The sequence below is a fragment of the Festucalex cinctus genome, chromosome 8, assembly GCF_051991245.1.
Source record: "Festucalex cinctus isolate MCC-2025b chromosome 8, RoL_Fcin_1.0, whole genome shotgun sequence".
In the NCBI taxonomy this organism is placed as follows: Eukaryota; Metazoa; Chordata; class Actinopteri; order Syngnathiformes; family Syngnathidae; genus Festucalex; species Festucalex cinctus.
Window position 1 is genome coordinate 13,247,041 of NC_135418.1, and position 19,748 is coordinate 13,266,788.

General features: G+C 37.1%; 2 protein-coding genes across 35 annotated transcripts in view; one reads left to right on the top strand and one right to left on the bottom strand.

The window, feature by feature from the left end:
- Window positions 1–275: 275 nt before the first annotated feature.
- Window positions 276–3,150, top strand: cd8a (CD8a molecule). Its single transcript, XM_077528873.1, has 6 exons — window positions 276–985; window positions 1,054–1,380; window positions 1,445–1,546; window positions 1,648–1,746; window positions 1,895–1,937; window positions 2,373–3,150. Exons 1-6 carry the CDS (start codon window positions 667–669, stop codon window positions 2,419–2,421), a joined length of 939 nt encoding a protein of 312 aa, XP_077384999.1. The 5' UTR covers window positions 276–666; the 3' UTR covers window positions 2,422–3,150.
- Window positions 3,151–3,418: 268 nt separating this feature from the next.
- cast (calpastatin) overlaps window positions 3,419–19,748 on the bottom strand; it is a 44,802-nt gene continuing 28,472 nt past the window's right edge. For 10 of the 34 annotated variants that reach the window (XM_077528856.1, XM_077528855.1, XM_077528859.1 and 7 more), the window contains 30 exons: window positions 19,197–19,313; window positions 17,248–17,295; window positions 17,066–17,167; window positions 16,897–16,977; window positions 16,147–16,185; window positions 15,269–15,355; window positions 14,876–14,938; window positions 14,667–14,786; window positions 14,139–14,246; window positions 13,608–13,709; window positions 13,399–13,515; window positions 13,220–13,294; window positions 13,072–13,137; window positions 12,813–12,917; window positions 12,606–12,722; window positions 12,304–12,378; window positions 11,725–11,820; window positions 11,581–11,634; window positions 11,377–11,481; window positions 10,356–10,472; window positions 10,067–10,180; window positions 9,667–9,774; window positions 9,463–9,576; window positions 9,253–9,345; window positions 8,974–9,018; window positions 8,775–8,885; window positions 7,384–7,470; window positions 7,129–7,158; window positions 6,838–6,951; window positions 3,419–4,258 (listed from right to left, as the gene is read on the bottom strand). In XM_077528856.1, the coding sequence (XP_077384982.1) occupies window positions 6,853–6,951; window positions 7,129–7,158; window positions 7,384–7,470; window positions 8,775–8,885; window positions 8,974–9,018; window positions 9,253–9,345; window positions 9,463–9,576; window positions 9,667–9,774; window positions 10,067–10,180; window positions 10,356–10,472; window positions 11,377–11,481; window positions 11,581–11,634; window positions 11,725–11,820; window positions 12,304–12,378; window positions 12,606–12,722; window positions 12,813–12,917; window positions 13,072–13,137; window positions 13,220–13,294; window positions 13,399–13,515; window positions 13,608–13,709; window positions 14,139–14,246; window positions 14,667–14,786; window positions 14,876–14,938; window positions 15,269–15,355; window positions 16,147–16,185; window positions 16,897–16,977; window positions 17,066–17,167; window positions 17,248–17,295; window positions 19,197–19,313 (2,595 nt within the window). In that variant the 3' untranslated portion in view covers window positions 3,419–4,258; window positions 6,838–6,852. Of the gene's footprint in view, window positions 4,259–6,837; window positions 6,952–7,128; window positions 7,159–7,383; window positions 7,471–8,774; window positions 8,886–8,973; window positions 9,019–9,252; window positions 9,346–9,462; window positions 9,577–9,666; window positions 9,775–10,066; window positions 10,181–10,355; window positions 10,473–11,376; window positions 11,482–11,580; window positions 11,635–11,724; window positions 11,821–12,303; window positions 12,379–12,605; window positions 12,723–12,812; window positions 12,918–13,071; window positions 13,138–13,219; window positions 13,295–13,398; window positions 13,516–13,607; window positions 13,710–14,138; window positions 14,247–14,666; window positions 14,787–14,875; window positions 14,939–15,268; window positions 15,356–16,146; window positions 16,186–16,896; window positions 16,978–17,065; window positions 17,168–17,247; window positions 17,296–19,196; window positions 19,314–19,473; window positions 19,736–19,748 lie in introns of all 34 variants that reach the window. The other 24 variants (XM_077528867.1, XM_077528866.1, XM_077528870.1 and 21 more) reach the window with 7 other exon arrangements.

Here is a 19,748-nt window from a genome sequence, read left to right on the forward strand (position 1 = left end):
AATTGTGTCCTTTAAAAAAGAAACAACCCAAAATGACTTAAAGGTTGAAAATTGATTGTGAATAAACAATTTGGTGATACAGCTACCTTAGAACATTAGAAATATTGGAACAGTCTGGGTACTCAACATAAGCAATCCCAAAATATTTCGAGATTTTAAAATGTTATATAAAAACATGGTTTGGTCACAATATATCCGAGGGCCTTGAATTTATAACCACTTGGTGCAAATATGTCATTGCTGTTACTACTGTTGGTATTGTCGATTACTAAAGTTTATATGTATGTTTATGTATTGTTCTATTATATTCTTGGAATATATAATGTATTACCATTGTTGGTATGAACCATAAGAATGTGATATCTGTTATCTAAGGTAACATCACCATTATTAGCACTTAACAAGAATAATTGTATGGCGTTATATTGTTTATATATTGATAAAAAAAATAAATTGATAGCAATACTGTAATTTATAGGAAGTATTGTATATTTGGGTTTTATAGAGATGGGAGTGGGATTAAATAAATTTGCTTCTCCCCACTCCGTTTCAGGCAAAATCATAATTTTTCTTTTTTTTTTCTCTTATTTTTTTTATGTTCATATTATGAAACTACAGTATGAATTGTTGCAACTGTGTTCAACTGTACGTTATTGCCTGAAATAAATGAAAATGTGTTTATATATATATATATATATATATATATATTATAATTTTCAAAAAGTATCGACATCAGTATCGGCGATACCGTCCCGGTATTTCCTTGGTATCGGATCGATACCAACATTTGCAGTATCGCACACCTCTAACCTCGATGCAGCGCTGCTGCAACGAGGACGTTTGACACCTCAGGAGGGGGCGTGGCCCGCATGTCCTCTCTCACAAGCAGACTCCCTCCTGACACCACAAACATCCTCAGCAGTTCTGCACTTTCAAATGGATCAACAGTGGATTCCCATCCTGGCGACCTTGTTGTTTTACAACAGTAAGTTCCTCGTAAATATTTTTACTGTTACATGAATGAAACGAGAATAAATTCCTACTTTCTTCCAGAGCTAACTGCGGGAGTCGGTATAGATGTGAAAAGCAAAGAAGAGCAGAGAATAGAGATGAAATGTAGGCCCTCTGATATTGGCTCCATGATTACGTGGTTTCGAGTAGTGGACAAATCCGGCATGGAGTTCCTGGCGTCGTTCTCCAACAATGGCATGGCAAAGTCCGAAAGTAAATCCTTCTCATCCATCTTCAGTGACCTCCGAATCCGTGAGGACATCCTCATTCTGAAGTCCTTCGACAAAGGTCGTGACAGCGGTATTTACAGTTGTGCGTCACTTAAAAACAACGAATTGATATTTGGCGACGTCACCCGGCTGCTCACAGGTGAAATTTGATTTTCATAGTCAAAAGTGAATGTATATTTGATAATATATTTTTTTCTCTTCAGAAAAAATGGAAGCTGTGTCACAAGCTCCTGTGCCCCCCACAGACAAACGCAAACTAGCAATAACCACCTTGCCATGTGCTTGTTTGAATGTTACTAAGCACGGTACGTTAGTCATGTCACTCTCGAGTCGTGACTGTTCGCTTGCATTCCTGATAAATACAGGGAAGTAAATCAATACTTTTTATTATTGTTATTTTTATTAGGTGAATCCATGTTGTGTAACCCCATCATACTGATTCCACTAGCTGGCAGTTGTGGCCTTCTCCTCCTCTTCATCCTCATTATCGTCGTGTACTGCAATCGTAAGTCATTTTCAATGTGCCAAATACGCAAGTGGCGTTGTTTGCATTATTTTTTTTTTTAATTATTATTATTATTATTTTTTTTTTTAAAACACCTTGGGAAATATCTTCATTTGACTGCAGTTGAATTTGTTGGTTGTCGTTGCAGGTGTGAGGACACGAAGATGCCCACATCATTATTATAAAAAGAGGTGTGTTGGTTTATAATTTAATTATGCAATGTAATAATTGTATTTATTGAAATTGTGGCCCATATTTTAGACAGACTGAGCTTACTTGGTTTAAGTCCAGCTAATATGGCATTATGATGAAAATGTGTACCTGTCATATGCGGACTAAACAGGAATGTGAATTCATATATGAAAAAGAAATGTACATTTTAAATTATATTCTGGTGTAATTAATGGACCACATTTCTAAATTTAATTATCAAATTAAATAGCTCCTTATGGTAAATTAGGAATAGAATATTTTTATTACTGCTTCTCTGCAAAATGACATTTCAAAGGCTCAATGTTGTCATGACTAAATATATACAGACTAGAATAAAAATTAAATTGAATAAACTAAAGATATTAATACGCAAACCTCCATCTCAATATGCTTTTTTTTGTTGTCTTTCTCAGGCCGCAGAAGAAAACAGCTCCTGGAAAACAACAACAGCCACACGCTTGATTATTGTACATGACACGTCTATAAACATTCGATTGTGATTCAACAAAATTCAAGTACAGTTCGCAACAGTTTTCAACTCCCTTTAGTGGATGAGGCTTTCCAATTTTTTTTTTTTGTAATGAATAAGTTGAATTATTTTTGTTAAAAAAAAAGTGCTGTAATACATCCATTAATGAACGAATGTTAAACATATAGATCCAAATATTGTATTTTATTTCATTAGGATGAATGTTTATTCATCCAAATTATTGTACTGGTTTTTAAATATGAATTTATTATGTACATTTCTCTAATAACATTTTAAGAATTTTGCATAGAGTACTGTTTACTTTCAAAATACGTTTAGAAGATTGCTTTTTGTAACTTCTGTTTTTTTTTTTAATTTTCAAATTAGTACGTAATTTTTAAGTTCGTGTTTTTTGTAGATCATATAGTTGAAGTCATATTTGTGCACAGTATTAAATTTGAGATGTAAAATCAAAGAGCACTATTTAATTCAAATGAATTTTGTATTTATGCACGTTCAGTGTTGTCATGTTTTTAACTCATCAAGCCCGCTCATTCGCTTATGCACATTATTTTACAAATCTTCCATTGCTATGAATTATGAAAACTCAAAGAGCACTCGATTTAATTTCAATGAATTATTTGTCTTTATTAATGTTCATTATCTTGTCACTTATTTTCAACAAACCCGCTCATTTGCATCACCATCAGTCATTCAGGATCTTGGCGAAAATATAATATAAACATTCAATGTTTTTAGCAAAATAGATGTTGTGTTGAAGCCCCCCGAAGTGAACAGGAAGTGGGCTGCTAAAACTTTTTTTTTTTTTTTTTTTGCAACGTGAAAAACCACCAAGTCAGGAGTTTTTTGTTCCTGTTAAGGTTTAACACACACACACGGATCCCTTGCACCTTTAAGTAATCATAAAAGATGTTCTTAACAGTACTTTTCCATGCATCAAAGTAGTTCAAAAATATTTTTAGGCACAAATGGTGTGTAAAATACACATATACCGATTAGACTTTATTAGGTTCAATTAGTATTCCCATATGTAAAATATCTCATCTCTTGCACACCCAAACAAACGATAGGAGAGAGAAAAATAGTTTTTGCATTTACTTAACATATCAAAGCCCTTTTGTAAGTCATACAGTGTTTTCTTATAGTAAAATATAGGGTTGTTTTTTTTCCATTTTTTTCTGTTTTTACAGTTTGTTGTAAACACCACCTTTGTTTACAAAGTGCAATTGTGGACACCAGTACTTTTTTTTTTTTTTTACAAAATACATACCAAAGACCCTATTAGATATTTCTCAAAAATGGCATTTGCAAGAATGTAAGCCACCTAGAGTCAGACAACGCTGCATATTTATAAGTATAGTCTCAAATAAAAGTGAACAAAGCGCCTTAATGGCACTTGATGACAGAAAACATTTGCATCAAGCATTGCACATCTTAACACTATACACGGACTCCGCACTGCTCGCGTAAGCCGACAGTCAACAAGCTCAAGCAGCCGTCGTGTTGCGGGAGAACTAAAACAAGACACGGACGTCACCTTCCTTCTCCACATTGACCAGCAAACTTGTTTTTTTCCAGCATGTCTCGCTACACGGACAGAAACCGAAAGCTCCTCCTCCTTGACTAAAAGTGAAACCAAGCAAAAAAAAAAAAAAAAAAAGGCATGGTTGTACGTAAGTGTGTATATGTTTGTAGGTTTGTCGTTCAACTAGTGTACATCCTTGATGATTTCATAAAAGTACAATCTGAATGCAGAGAGGAGGGTCCCCGCTGGTGCTTCCACAAAGGCCTCTGGAGGTCACCAGCAACCTGCAACACAATCGCGGACTTATTTAGTTGTACTAATTATAAAAAGCTAACTTTTGAAAATTGTACATCAGATTTGTTAAGTTCTCGTAGCGAATTTAGGGTTTTCATCAGGATTTGGAAGATGTTCACACAGACAGTTTTTACTTGTAACAAAGACATTTTGAACATATTCAGACAATGACAATTCAGTCTGTGAAGGTCTTTTGAAACCTTTTATGAACCCTGACGAAAACCCCAAATTATCTACAGGTAAATTAGGACTCTTAATGATTAGATAGGTAACTTGAGCTAGCCTGTTGTGTCGCTGTTATTCGTCCTTGTTTGGCGCATTTCTATCTGTCTGCATTCTGACATACGTATCCAGTATAAACCAGTTAAGGTCACACATTCTCCCATGGGGAAGCTGAGCCGTTCATCCATGTGGGCAGACGGCCTAGACAGTATAAGTGCAGGGACGATTTTGAATACATCAGTTCCTCTTCTGCATACTAATAGAAGAGGGCTCCGCAGCTGTGTACTCAATCTTTCCGGCATCCAGTAAATATTTTGACTGAGAAAATGCCATTTTCTGGTTATTACTGTTAATATAATATCGTGAACATTAAGATACCAGAACCAATGGAAGTTCCCATCCAGAACTTTACACTACAGTCGCATGCATTTGTTGTTCAGTGAAAAACAGGGAACATTTCATTTATAGATATATTTAAATTTCAACTTTATAAAAAATTATGCTAACACTGGGAACTCCGTACACTTTTTATTTAAAAAAAAAGAAAGAAAAAAAAAGTTAACATTTTAGAAAACTTTATATTCATTTTCTAAAAGGGAAAATATTGGCATCAAATTTTGAAAATAAATAAATAAATAAAAAATACAAACGCCAGCTGTTTTTTTTTTTTTTTAATTTCTAAGAATGTTTATTGGACAACTTTTAGGATTGGTTAAATATTGGAGTAAAAAAAAATAATTGTCAATAGACATCTTTGTTTCAAAAAGAATTCAACAAAAACTTCAGTGATTTCCCAGGGGCAGTAATATGTTTTCAAAATGTAAATAAAAACTTAATATAGCTCCCTATTGTTTTCTACAGTAAATAAGGTTTTCAAAAATTTTATATATCTGAAGTACTGTATTAAAATTTGACTAATCTTAGAGTTTTAATGTCAAACAAAAACAGAAAGTGCAGGGCCAGAATTATCTCTGGAAATTTAAATCATTAGATCCCTGAAGTTAACACTTTTTTTTTTAAAAATGGAGCCTTTATCGGGCATATGATTATTCAAAATGGCCGATATTCTTCAATGCTGAATATCGGCCCAGCCGATAATCGGTCTATCCGTAATTTTTAAACAAAGCTGTCAATTCTTTATAATTAAAATTGGAATTATTTTTTATTTATTTAATTTTTTTTTAATGTTGACATCAGGGTTATTATAGTTTTGGAATTTTTAATTTTAGTTAGTTTTTATTTCATTTTGAGTTTTGTTTTTTATTTCAATTTAGTTTTAATTAGTTTTCAGGGCGGTTCTGTTAATTTTTTATTAATTTTAAGTTATTTAATAAATGCTTCATTTTAGCTTAGTTAGTTTCAGTATTAGCTTTAGTTTTGTTTTTAATGTGTATTACTTTTGTGCAATATTTAAAGAGATACTTGACATTGAGCCATTTTCAGCTGTAAAAAACGAATATCCATCCATTTTCTTGACCGCTTATTCCTCACAAGGGTCGTGGTAAAAAGTGAATATTTCGTCCAGAATTAATTTAATTTGATAACGTCATTATTTTTGTAGAATTAATACCTTTAAAAAGGTTTTTTTTTTTTTTTTTTTTTCACTTGCTGTCGACTGAAGATGACATCACCTGTGCTGAGGAAGCAGGTAACGACCAATCATGGCTCAGTTTGCTAACCAAACCCATAAAACAGGTGAGCCATGATTGGTCCTTACTTCCTCGGTACAGGTGATGTCATCTTCAGTTCACAGCAAGAGGAAAAAGTAGTTTTTAAAGGTATTAATTGTATACAAAAAAAAAGTAGTTATCAAGTTCATTCTGGACATTTTACCACTGAAAATGGCTGAATGAGTCAAGTAACCCTTTAAAAAAAAACACCATGGGAGTGATGTCATCTCAAGGTGCTTTTCTATTGGCTGCTGCTAGAAGACATCACTTCCAGTTAATATCCAAATAAATCTACTTACAATCACATTTAAAATCATCCCCAAAGGCTCATGCATTAAGTTAATTACCAAAGACTAAAACAAAGGACATTTTGCAATAATTATAGTTAGTTTTGTAAACAGAAAATGTAGTTTCATTTTTTTTTTAAAAAAGCATTTGTTTTTATTTCATTTTGTGAACGAAATTGTTTTTTTAATTTTAGTTTGAATTTTTTTTCGTTAGTTTTAGTAAATTAAAATAACCTTGGTTGACACTAATATTTTCTCTTTTTTACTGCAATGAATGCCGGTTATCGGTCTCATTTACTAATAATCGTTATTGTTATCTGCCTTGAAAAACGAATCGGTCCATCACTAGAACAGACATTTCCTCCTCCTCAAGCGCACAAACTGACAAACCTGACAGAAAGTCGTCTAGTTCTTCCTTCCCTGCTGCGTAGACGTGGCTACGATGTCTGAGCTGTGTTGGCCAGGGAGCTGCTTGTCGGAAGGAGGCTCTGATGCGTGCTGTTTCTGGAACACAAGCGTCAGTTAAAGAAAAGTAACACCAGGGGGAACCTTCTGCATACAGTCTGGCTAAATACATTTGTGAAGCGCACTGCATGCAGCTGTGTGCAGCGTCAAGCACAGACAGGCTGGTAAATAATCGTTTGTTGCGCAAAACCGTACGTCTTCATGCAGCTTGCTTACTTTAGACTTTGACTTTGACTTGCTCTTGCTCTGTAGGTAACAAAGTTGACACTTAAGTCAAGCTATGCAAACTCGGGGTCAATTTATACAGTTGGGCTAGTGACAACCTCTAGAGGGGGTTGTTGAGCATAAGAAATCCAGGATGTCATTGAAGATACTTGCTTTGTTTTGTTTTAACTCATTAACAGGACATATTTATAAATATTATGCTTTAACCCAGCTTAACAGTAACTCATTATTATTTTTTTTATTTACCCTGGCTGTGGCTGCCTTAGCCTTGAATGCTGGGTCATCTGGAAGGAGGGTGCCAGCCAGTGTGTCCAGAACAGGACCGGGCATGGGCTGAAACAAATATTTGAAATGGCAATAAAGTTGCCTTGAGTATTAATCACCGAGAATGCATAAACATACTAGAACTTACAGGGCTTATGTAAAAACACTCCTACGATAATGGTGATTTATTTATGTTACAAATAAAGTGCTGCCTTTTAAGAGTTATCACATGGTTTAATATTAGAAAAACTCCTCATCCATTCGCTGCTGAACTGTCAACAATAACAAAATACATAAATTTACAGAATAAATATATGAAGATAATGGCACTGTTCAACTGTTATACTGTTTTTCCCTCTTGGAGGTATTTAATTCTCATTTCAACAAATGAGTCCATTCTTGCGCGACCTTATTTTTGGGAGATATTTTATTTTAGAATTCTTGCAATGCACTAAACAAGCAAATCCATTACTTTTTTTCCTTATGTGAAATTATGAGAAAACACGACACGTCTACCATGTTTGTGGGGCGTGTTGAAATGTTTCAAACTGTTTGAATCACTACAAAATCAGTCATTCCCAATGAAAAAAAAAAAAAAAACGTGGCATGGGAAAATATCCTATTTCATTTACTCTGTTCACAAATGATTTATTGATTATTGCTAATGTGGACGGCACGGTGGATGCCTGGTTAGCACATCCGCCTCCCAGTTCTGAGGTCTCCGGTTCGAGTCCAGGCTCGGACCTTCCTGGGTGGAGTTTGCATGTTCTCCCCGTGCCTGATTGGGTCTTCGCCGGGTGCTCCGGTCTCCTCCCACATTCCGAAGACATGCATGGCAGGTTAATTGGGCGCTCCGAATTGTCCCTAGGTGTGCTTGATGAGTGTGGATGGTTGTTTCATCTCTGTGTGCCCTGCGATTGCCTGGCAACCAGTCCAGGGTGTACCACGCCTACTGCCCGAAGCCAGATGAGATAGGCTCCAGCACCCCAGCAACACTTGTGAGGAGCAAGCGGTTAAGAAAATGGATGGATGGATGGATTATTGCTAATGTATTTTTGTCGGTATGCATGCCAGTGACGCATGGTGACAAACAAAACAATGAAATGTTCTTCCACTAGATGGCAGAATTTACAATCATCCTTCCACTTTTTTCCTTGATACAACAGCATAATAGCTTTGTGTTGAATAAAACAAGCCCAGATTTCACATTAAGTCAAGTCAAGTCAAGTCAAGTCCATTTGCAAGTACACTCAGATGAGGTCATCGTCAAAGGTTCGGAATCATTTATCCAATGAGAACAAATATTTACTTGACTGCAAATCCTGTTGATTCATTTTACTGCAGTAATTGTTGGAAGTCAATTTTTGCGTTACCTTCAGGGGTGCTGAGTCAAGCAAAGGCGGTGTCAGCTTTGTGGCGGCGGCAGCAGACGGCATGCCGAAATCACTGGACAGCAAGTCCAAAGCCGTCTTATCGTCCATAGACTTCATTGGACAGGTATGCAAAGGACAGAACGTCAACTTCCATAATATGCACATCATGTATCATTATTGTATTGTGTGAGGGACTCACCGTCTTTGGTTTGGTGTCCGCGTTAGCCTTAGCTTCGGCCATTTTCTATAAAAAAGGAATTTCATTCATGTCAGTTTGTATTACGCACACTGAATAGTTCTGTATTTCCTCATGTAGTCGCCAGAATCGCTAATGTCGTTCATTTAGTCAACTGGACCACTAAACTGTACTAGTTGTCAATTTGGGCTGCCACTATGTGAGGAAATACAGTCGTTAGCTTTCCTGCACTTTTAAACGAAAGCAGGTCTTTTGATGGCATCACATAGAGTTTTGTGTTACCTTCAGATCCTCCTCAGTGGGTCTGTACTCGGGTGGAAGAGTGTCGTCTCTCTCCCCCATTTTTATGAGCCTCTCTTCAACAGCCTTCTTCTCCTGTACAAAAGAAATGACACACTTCTGATGAGCACTTCCATTGATCCACACATTGATGACAAACGACAAGATTTATCATTTAATATCCTAATTCTCCGAATGGTCTTTTTTTCCCACCTTGACGAGGTCTTTGGCAGGAACGGGGGCTGGCTGAGGGGCGGGTTTGATTTCCGTGATCAGAGTTTCTGATAGGGCATCCAGGGCACCGTCTGCTCCTGAAGAAAGATGCATCTGCAAACACACAATTAAAATCGTAATCGTCTGACAATATTAAGAACTCCACAAATAATTCAGACTTTTTTTGTGTGCATTTTTTGTCACCTGCGTGGCAGTTTCTGTGGGGGCACAAGCAGCAGATTGCACTTTGGGGGCAGCAGACGATGAAACAAAGTCTCCCGCTAAGGCATCCAGAGCAAAATCTGCAGAGGACTGAGGGAGAGACAATTTAAGTGAGCATGTTTTCATAATACAGCAGTGGGAATTACCAAATTCATCTGTCTGTTTCTGTAATGGTTAATAAGTATGTAGAAGCCATTTTACTGACATATTTAATCTTAGTATCATTTATCCATGATTTATAAAAGTGAAAAAGTCAGTATTAAAGCACCAGAAGATGCAGAATGATCTATGGGAAAAATAATGACACATTTGTTAAAAATTGTACATTCTTGCATTATTTAGGCATCCATCGGGTACCACAACACAGTAGAGCACAACATACGTGCGCAGGAGCAGCAGAGGAGGAGACCACGGGAGCCTGGACAGCAGGAGCAGCAGAGGAGGTCAAGAACTCTCCAGATAGAAGGTCAAGGGCCTCGTTGGTATTCATCGTAGGCTACAGGTATAAATGATCCGAAAATTAGATTCCAATCAAACCCCCAAATGCATCATGTGAGTATTTTCCATCTGTGACCACAAAAACCAGAGAACGCTACTAGTTCTCAGATTTTGAGTATAAACCGAAACGATATCACCATCAAACACTCAAATTGTTTTTGATCAAGTCTTACCTGAGGTTTAGGAGCAGGCAGTTTCCTGAGGTCCTCCTCCTTGAACCTGTACTCGGGTGCAATTGAGTCTTCCCTCTCTCCTACACGCACGGCGTCTTCCTCCTTGTGTTTTTTCTCCTATAAAAAAAAAATATATATATATATATATATATATATATATATATATATATATATATATATATATATATATATATATATATATATATATATATATATATATATATATATATATATATATAAAGTGTCAGGCAATTAAAATTTATAATCGTAATTAATCGCATGACTTCAATAGTTAACTCAGGATTAATCCCAATTATTTTATGTTCTAAATGTACAATAAAATATTTTTTCTTAAATTTTCAAACTGTTAACATAAAAGTTGAAAAGAAAATGTTAAACTAAGAAATATGACTGGATATTTTACATTGGTACAGTAATTTCATAATAATTTATAAAATTGAGTTAAAATTAAAAAGATGTATAAAAAAAAAAAAAAACGAGTTGGATATTGATTTGTGTTGGTCATTTTTCTGCCACTAGATGGCATAATTGCATTTGTAAAAGTGACTGCTCAGTGCATTTTTCTTTCCATATTTAGAGCTATCTAATCTTTAACAGGAAGCAACTTGTGAAATTCTGCACATTTTAAAAATTGTAAAATACAACTTGACCCCAGTCTCCACAAATCTATGCATTATTATTACATTTATTACTGCTAAATTTTGACGTCGATGTGTCTGCTGCGTTGCGACCGGAATTCCCCCAGTACAGGCTTTCCAAGTAAGGGACGATTATTAAATGAGAGTTAAAAAAATAAATAAATAGTGGCGTTAAAGGCACTTTAAATTAACGCACAAATTTTTACCCCCCTAATAAAAATACAACAATATTCATGGATAATTCATAACTGTCAATGCATTTGCACAATGCATTTCACAGGAGTTTGCTAGCAAACTATTGCCAAACAAAATTATGAATTGGATTAACTAAAGTGTAGTAAGTATTGCTGTGTGCTTCTTACTGAAACGATATCCCCTGGTCTAAGTTTGGGCGGTTCTGGTGTTGGCTCGGGTGCTGCCAACGTGTCACCAAGAGCACCAAGAGCATCCAGAGACATGTAGTCACCCTGAGGAGACAAGACTGGAACTTCAGGATAGTTCTCATTAAAACAAAGAGTAGAAACACAGAATTATGGCAATGCATTTTATTTGGTCTTCAAGATGACCTCATCAGTCTTGGGCTTTCCTTGTGGCGCTAACACTGGAGGACAGTCCGATACCTGCAGAAATACAAGACACAGTCGATGATCAATCAACAGACAGAAGGCTCACAGGGAAGATGGCTGACAAAAATGATTTGCAAGTTTTACCCGGGGTGTCTTTTTGGTGGAAGGAGGAAGAGATGCGTGAACACCAGACGATTTCGTTGAAGTCAAAACATCTTGAGCGGATAACGTTTGTTTGGTCTGGGAACACAGACAACAGCATTGAGTGAAAATGGAATCATAGTGGAGTAAACAATAAATTTTCAAAATTAACAAAGTTATACTTTCTAACTCAGGTTCTATTTTAGTTTGACAGTACCTTTCAACTAATAATTTAAAAACAAAACAAAAAAAGCATAAGAACTAGGCCATATATCAACAACCTCCAGAAAATTAGCTCATTGTATGGACTAATGCAAAGTGGAAAAGTGGAATATGGTCGGACGAGTCCACAGTTGAAATGGTTTTGCTGGGAAAAGTAAAAACAAAAAACAAAAAACAAAAAAAAAGAATGAGAATTTTTATTTCAAACATGCAGAAAAATAAAAATTGTAAAGCCAACACTTGAAAACACTTGTAAAGGGAAAAAAATGAGAAGGAAAAAAAAAAGCAATTGAACCAAACAAGAAACAAAATACAAAAAAATAATCATTAATTCTGTATGTGACATCAGCAATTGTTTACCTGTGCTGGGGCAACTGAGGAGCTTGTCAAGGCTCCAGACAAAACATCTAACGCCTCATTAGTATTCAAGGTGGGCTGTAAGAAGCAAATAGGAAAAAAAAAAAAAAAACTGAAAAATCTTCACGCACGATATTAAGTCTTGAAAGGTCCCAAAAATATATTCCATGTGAGAACTTTGTATCCTTATGAACTGTAGCAGAAAAAAATCTAAATAATAAGAATTAGGTTTTTGTTTTGTTTTTTGTTGTTTTTTTAGAATCACTGCACTACAGTAGTCACAAAATATATTCATCCGATCTCACCTGAGGTTTAGGAGCAGGTATTTTTTTAAGTTCCTCCTCCTTGAACCTGTACTCCGGTGCAATTGAGTCCTCCCTCTCTCCTACACGGATAGCCTCTTCCTCCTTGTGTTTTTTCTCCTATTGTAAAAAAAAAAGAAAGGAAAAAAAAAGAAGTAAATTAGGTATCACATCTGACCGCTGGAAAAGTTGTGACTGTTGTGCTCCTACAGTGACAATATCTTGAGGTCTGAGCTTGGGGGGTTCAGGTCTTGGTACATCCGCTGGTAGAGTGTCACTAAGAGCACTGAGTGCATCCAGAGGCAAAGAGCCGCCCTGAGGAGAGAACAACAGATGGAGCTCTGTCATTTAACTTTATGATGCTGCATTTATAAGTCATTAAACTGTCCTGGGGAACACTATAGAGTAGCAATTCACAATATGTCTAACATTATGAAAAGGAAGAAAACAAAAAAGTCGGAATTGTCACCTGAGAAGGTTTGGGTGGAGCAGGACACACTGAGACAGTTGGAACAAAAGTAGGGACTTCAGCTTTCTACAACAGTAGAAAACAAACAGCTTTAAACTCTGCGTGTCATATTGTGTTAGATGTTATCTGTCTGAGATGTGCAGTGCACCTGTGCAGGAACAGTTGAGGAGGTCAAGAGGTCTCCTGACAGAAGGTCCAGGGCCTCATTAGTGTTCAAGGTGGGCTGCGTGATGCACAATGGAAAAACAAAAACATTATCCAAGTTGTTCATCATTGAACTACAAGCAACCGTACAGTCTTTAGAGACTAAATTGTTGTGGGTCTCACCTGAGGTTTGGGAGCAGGCAGTTTCTTGAGGTCCTCCTCCTTGAACCTGTACTCTGGTGCAATTGAGTCTTCCCTCTCTCCTACACGGACAGCATCTTCCTCCTTGTGTTTTTTCTCCTTCGAGGTGAATATGGAATGTGGGATTCTGTGACTGTCACTGCGTGTGGTTAACGTACAGCCTGCGATGCGGCATGAAAATGTTCACCTACCGGGACAATATCCTCAGGTCTCAGTTTGGGCTCTGGTTTGCGCTCTGGTGCTGCCAACATGTCACCGAGAGCACTGAGAGCACCCGTAGACATGGAGCCACCCTGAGGAGACAACATGGGATGTGGTGTCAGACTACAAACTACATGTTATCATTCATGAAATAAGTAAGTCATGTATCAGATTTGTGTTCAACTAAACCTAGATTTCAAACAGAGTAGTACATGTGCATCTTGGCTCAATAAAAGGTCAAGAAATGACCAAAGTGTTCCTCACCGTCCTCCAATCACTCACAGACTACATGAATAGGTGCCTAAGTGAACAATCACATTGAACCTAAGTAAGCAAACTTTCATTAAGATCATTTTGGCCCACATTTAGTCAAGTACTGTACTGTTATAAATACAAACAATTTGAAAGTATGCCCCAAAAAATCTGCGGTGGACACATTTGGCTATAAAGTTAGTTTATTAGTACTATGTAGCGAAACCTAGTGTAAACTTAGTATGATGAGTGCAGTAAATGGCACTAACCTCATCCGTCTTGGGCCTTGTGTCCAAGTCAGCCTTCAGAGAAAAATCAGAAGAGGCCTTTTCCACTTTTTGCTTTTCAGCAGGGGGAGGAGCCACACACACAGTTTTCTACCATGCAGGAAACAGAAGGTAACATTTTAACAATAATTGCATGCAGTTATGGTGACAAGATTTAAAAAGTATACAAAACATGAAATGGTGGATTATCAGCAATGCAACAAAAGCTTCATCGCCTTCATTAGTTGGCAATGTAATTAGTTTGCAATGTAGTTACTGCCACCTACAGGAATGGAGTGGAACAGTATTGACCATCACACATTTTTTTTTCAACTTTTCTGTTTACTTGTACGATACATATAATAGAATGATATACTAATTGAAGTTTTGTCATTCCCTTAAATTAACACCATTTAAGAAGTATTTGAAAAACAAGCATTATTTTGGACAGAAAATAGAATGAAAGGAAGTGAATATCCATCTGAGATTGTGTCAAAAGTGCCATTGTGAGTTACAGTGTTACTTTTGTACCTTGAATTGGGCAGGGGGGATTAAAGCTTCTAACGAGAAGCTGTCAACTTCCGTCCTGGCTTTCTTATCAGCTGGAGGTTGAACTGCCACAGATGGATTAGGTGCAGGGACGTCAACTTTCTGCAAACATCACGACAAGACGGACTGAAGATGCAAGGCAAGATGCAAAACAAATGATGCAAATAATGAATCTGAACATCTTTCCCTACCTTCACAAGTGGTGGGGCAACATAACATGGGGCAGTAGATGAGGCAGTGGCATTGTCTTTTTTCTGAGTAGAAGAAATGTTAATAGTAAATTGATCATCCAAAACAACTTCAATTTACATACGGCTTATTTAGTCATCATGGTAATATATAAGTCGTACTCAGCATTGACCCCAAAGTAGACTGGGCGGGGTGAGTAGTGGCTCATTTCCATGAGACATGACCACCCCTACAAAACCAAGTGATTATAAAAATGGTGTCAAGTCCATTTTATTAAAGCGTGCTGTAGTTGTTGTTGACAAAAGTATATTATTAAGACACCTAGAAGCAGTTTGGAAATAAGTATTCCTATAAGACAAGTTGTGTAAGTACTACATGCTCAACATTTGACTGACCTCCTGCATTTTGGGTGCAGTTGGAACAGTTGACGTCATGAAACCCGCTGAAAGGGACTCCAGGGCCTCGTCTGTGCTGAGTGGTTTCTGAGGAGAAATGCAGTGTCACTATGAGCTGAACACACATTTCTTTCAACAAAAAAGTAGTCTGATAAGAGAATCATCCAAAAGTTCTTTTAACTCTCCACTAGAGGGCATTTCTGACCACACGCAAACAAAATAACTCAAACCACACAAACAGATCAGAAGTGAAGGAAAAATACAGACACACCCATCAAATTCCATCAAGAGGCAAAGCAGTCTCAAATAAACTACCTGTAATGACACATGTAACAGAAAACTGCCTTATGTACGTATTGAAAACACTAAAGCTTAAAATCACAGAACTCACACTGGAGAAACAAAATGAGTGGGTATGATCACGAGACTGAAATAAAGAAGAAATGTCTTGCAACAGGAGATGACAAAGTGGGAGTATGATAAATTGGAAATGAAGCAGTGATGAGTGAACGGGTGAACTCTGACATGAATTGCAAAGGTGAACGCACCACTCTATAATGAGCATCAGTATTTGGACATCTGCCATTCACAACTATACCACACAAAAATGTCAGATGGAACTAAGGGATCAAGGTCAAATCCTAATTGATTAATGAATGGATTATGATGTACTTTTAATACTTTTGTCCACTTGTGAATAAGGATGTTGGGCAAGAGCCAACAAGATTCAGTAGTAAAGGTGGTGATGGGTCCTGTAAGGCTTACAAAGACGACACCCAGCACTGCAATGCAACATTCCTCACGCTAGTGTGTTGGAGTGTCTCTCTTAACTTTGTCAACACATCAAAATAATTCATTGGAAAAAAAAAGGCACTTACAGGTACATCCTTAGGTATGGCATCTGCAGGAAGCGGAGCCTAAAAATTATAATTGTATTCAGTGAAAACAAACAATGAAAATTAAATTATCAGTTCATGAAAACAAAAAATGTTTTTTTTCCTCCCATTGTTTTCCCACTACTAATAGTAATATACTATATACACGAGTGCATCTCAATAAGTTAAAATATTGTGATTGAAAATTTTCTTTTCTTGAGCAGCAATTCAAAAAAATGAAACTCTTAGATTAACTATCCACAAAGTAAAATGTAATTAGATTTTTTTTCATTATTTTTCTGGTTATAGCGTACAGCTTGTGAACACCCCAAATGCTTTCACTTGAGAAATTCTATTAGATTGTGAAAACAATTTTAATATAGGAAAAGGCAATTGGCTAAATGACACTGTATGTGTTTCACTTTTTGAAATACATTACATAATACATAATTTTCTAAAACATTCTATTTTATTGAGACACAACTGTATGATGTGATTTGTGCTCATGCAGAGAATAAACAAGACCAATAAAATTTCAAGAACATTTCCTAAATAAAACTGAATACTTTTGTTAAGAGATGGTCAAATTATTCTGATGATATCCAAAGTAAACCCTCTACACTATAATCAGCAACAAAATCCCAAACTCAGTTCGTGTGTGGTAGAGCACAATACATGATTAAAAACAAAAAGAAACAGACGAGTGATGCAGACAGATTCAGCTACGTTGAATATTCTTGTCATACAACTGACCATATCTTCAAATCTGTAACCTGGAGGCAGCGTGTCATCTCTTTCTCCACACTTTGGAGCCTTCTCAGATGTGGCATCATGCTGTGACACATGCGACAGTTACCCACACTTGAGCCATGCCGTGTCAGTGCAATCACACGTCTGATCACTTTACGGAAACATAGTGTACCTCTTTGACCTCAGGCCCGGTGAATATTGGTTGTTTTGGGGTGACCGGATCGACTGGTGGGAGTATGCTGGCCAAGGCGTCAAATGGATCGACTGCAGGGGTCTGCAAATGCCGCACGATTCAGCGCACTAGAGCATGCTGCACACCAAGATGCTTTCAAGGGCAAATAAAGTCCTCCTTACCTCTTTGGCCCCAATTGTTTCTGTTTTGGGACGTACTTCAACTTGCACCTGAAACCAAGAATCTAATTCAATCAGTAGACCTTTACCACACGAAACATGTAACACAAAAATGTTTCCAACACACTGAAAAACTTTTCATCTATCCATCGGGTCACATGCGAGCATGATTTTGGGTGAAAGGCATGATTACACTGTGAACAGGTCAGCAAACAATCACAGGGCACCTAAGGACAAACACAATGGTTGTGCTCGAATGGGTGGGGAATCAAATTGATTTGTTATTGGCAATTGAAAACAAATGGCGAATCAGAATTTTTGGATGGCGCTCACGTCTGTGTATGGGTGACATGTCTACACGAACGTGCTACTTTCAGCATATGCCCAGAAGTAATTGCCGGTGTAGGGAAATATTTGGCTAGGTAATGAGCATTGAATTCTACTGCTAAGCAGTCAAGCTAACCAAATTGTCTACCCCGGCTAGGCGAAATATTTGGCTACCTAATGAGCATTGAATTCTACTGCTAAGCAGTCAAGCTACCCAAATTGCCAACCCCGGCTAGGCTACTAAACTTGGACGTCAGACTGGTGAGATGAACTCGCTAACGCTATCTAAGATGAGGCGAGCATAACCCATGGATGGATTTAAAATGGGACAGAGGTAAATAGTAATTTTAAACTAAAAAGAAAATGTTTTCTATGGTTGATAGTTGATACACTGTGTCAATGCGCCAGTGTAGGCTAAAAATAAAGTAAATAAAAATGGCTTTTTAAACTTATGAGGAAGCTAAAGTGCTATATCGTATAAAATCATTTTAATTATTTTTTTTTTTTGTTAAGACTATGATGTTTTTTTCCCCCCAGAAAAGCACAAGTTACGAATCAATTCGATCATCATTCGCTGAAGATGAAGTTCGAGTGCAAACAACCAACCATTCACACCTATGGATAATATATAATCAGCTGTATTTGTTTATCTCTGATGTCTCAAATGAACTTCTGGTTTAGGTGTAGGCCTACAGAACATCACCAATAGACTTATAAAAAGTGTGACATGCACAGTCGGTTCCTGTAAATGTATTGTGCGCTGTTGGGCGTTGAATTCCAAACAGCCAATACCGTTTAATCAGTTGGCTACTGGATAAACATGCAATGACTTATTTTTTGAGTAAGCTTCCACTAATTCATCAACAATGTTTTGTAATACTGCTAGTGCACAAAAAACGTTGTGCGTGTTTTTTTGATGATGCAAGGAGTCAGCGGTGAACTCAACTCTTTCAAAACAAGCACAGGCATGATAGAGCTACACACCAAAAGAAAAAAATAAGTCCTCCAATAAACAGCTCAAGTCCAAGAAAGTAAACAAATGCCATTTAATGCCATATATCATAAGTAGGGATATTCGATACCACTTTTTTTCCAGATCGATACCGATACTCAGACACTCTGTACTCACCGATACCAACTGCCGATACCAGTAGTACATTTTGACAAATAAAACAAAAAGTCACTAAAAGATATTTTTAAACAAATATATTTCCTTTAATTTTGACAAAAATAAAACAAACAAAAAACGGCACACTCTTCAATAGTCTTAACGCTCAAAATAAAACACAAAAATGCTCTTTTAGTTTAAGATTCACAATTTTGAAGTATTTCCAAGCCGGTGAAGTTTTGGTGAAAAACTGCTGAAGGCTAGCGCCAGTTACAGGCAAGGAGGACTCACTTAACGTCTTCCCCCTCTCCCATCGGTCGCTTGTACTTGTCTGCGTCACGAGTACTCGAGTACTTGAAAAAAGGCTGGTATCGGCCCGATACAGATACCTTGTATCGGTACTCGCCCATCCCTAATCATAAGTATCAAACTCAGATATGTCCACCACTTTTTTATGTCGCCCACTAAAGCAAATAATCTCCTTCATATTCCTTGCTAAATGAACGGACAAGTATACCTTGGCCGTGTCTTTTGGCGAGCCTTTAGATGTCGACATGGCAACATTAGCCGCTGCTGTGGTTGCTGCTGTTCCAGTGGCAGCAGTAGAAGACTTTATAGTAGAGACAGGTGACGTCTACAAACCAAACCATACCATACCAATTACTTAAAAACACACAGCATTAATTAAATCAAAAGATCCAAAATTGAAAACACGTTTCTGAATATAGTTGAATGGATAAAGCAACAAAATGCAATCATCCATCACCCATTGAGCTCCAAGTTGAAAGAGTTACCTTCGACATCATTTTGGGACTGCCCCTCGTCCCAGACAATGTCATGTTGACAACAGTTGACCCAGCAGACGACATGTCAATAACAGTGGGATTGGTGTTAGTCTACAAACCAAGGAGCAAGTGTTTAATGGACGCCATGGGGTTATTTGTGTAAGCAGCTCAAAAGCTTGTGGGGTAAGCCTCCAACGCCGAAAGCAAAGGCAGAGCAGTCAGAAGTGTGCAAACACTGCGACACAGGTGAAGGATCTTGATGCGGAAATTGCTGAGACAACACA

Bases quoted from the DNA above. Each gene is read 5' to 3' on its own strand.
- cd8a (XM_077528873.1), top strand. From the start codon at position 667: ATGAAAATGTGTTTATATATATATATATATATATATATATATTATAAT. The intron at 1,547-1,647 runs GTACGTTAGTCA...TATTTTTATTAG, and splicing joins TTTGAATGTTACTAAGCACG to GTGAATCCATGTTGTGTAAC. The intron at 1,747-1,894 runs GTAAGTCATTTT...TTGTCGTTGCAG, and splicing joins TATCGTCGTGTACTGCAATC to GTGTGAGGACACGAAGATGC.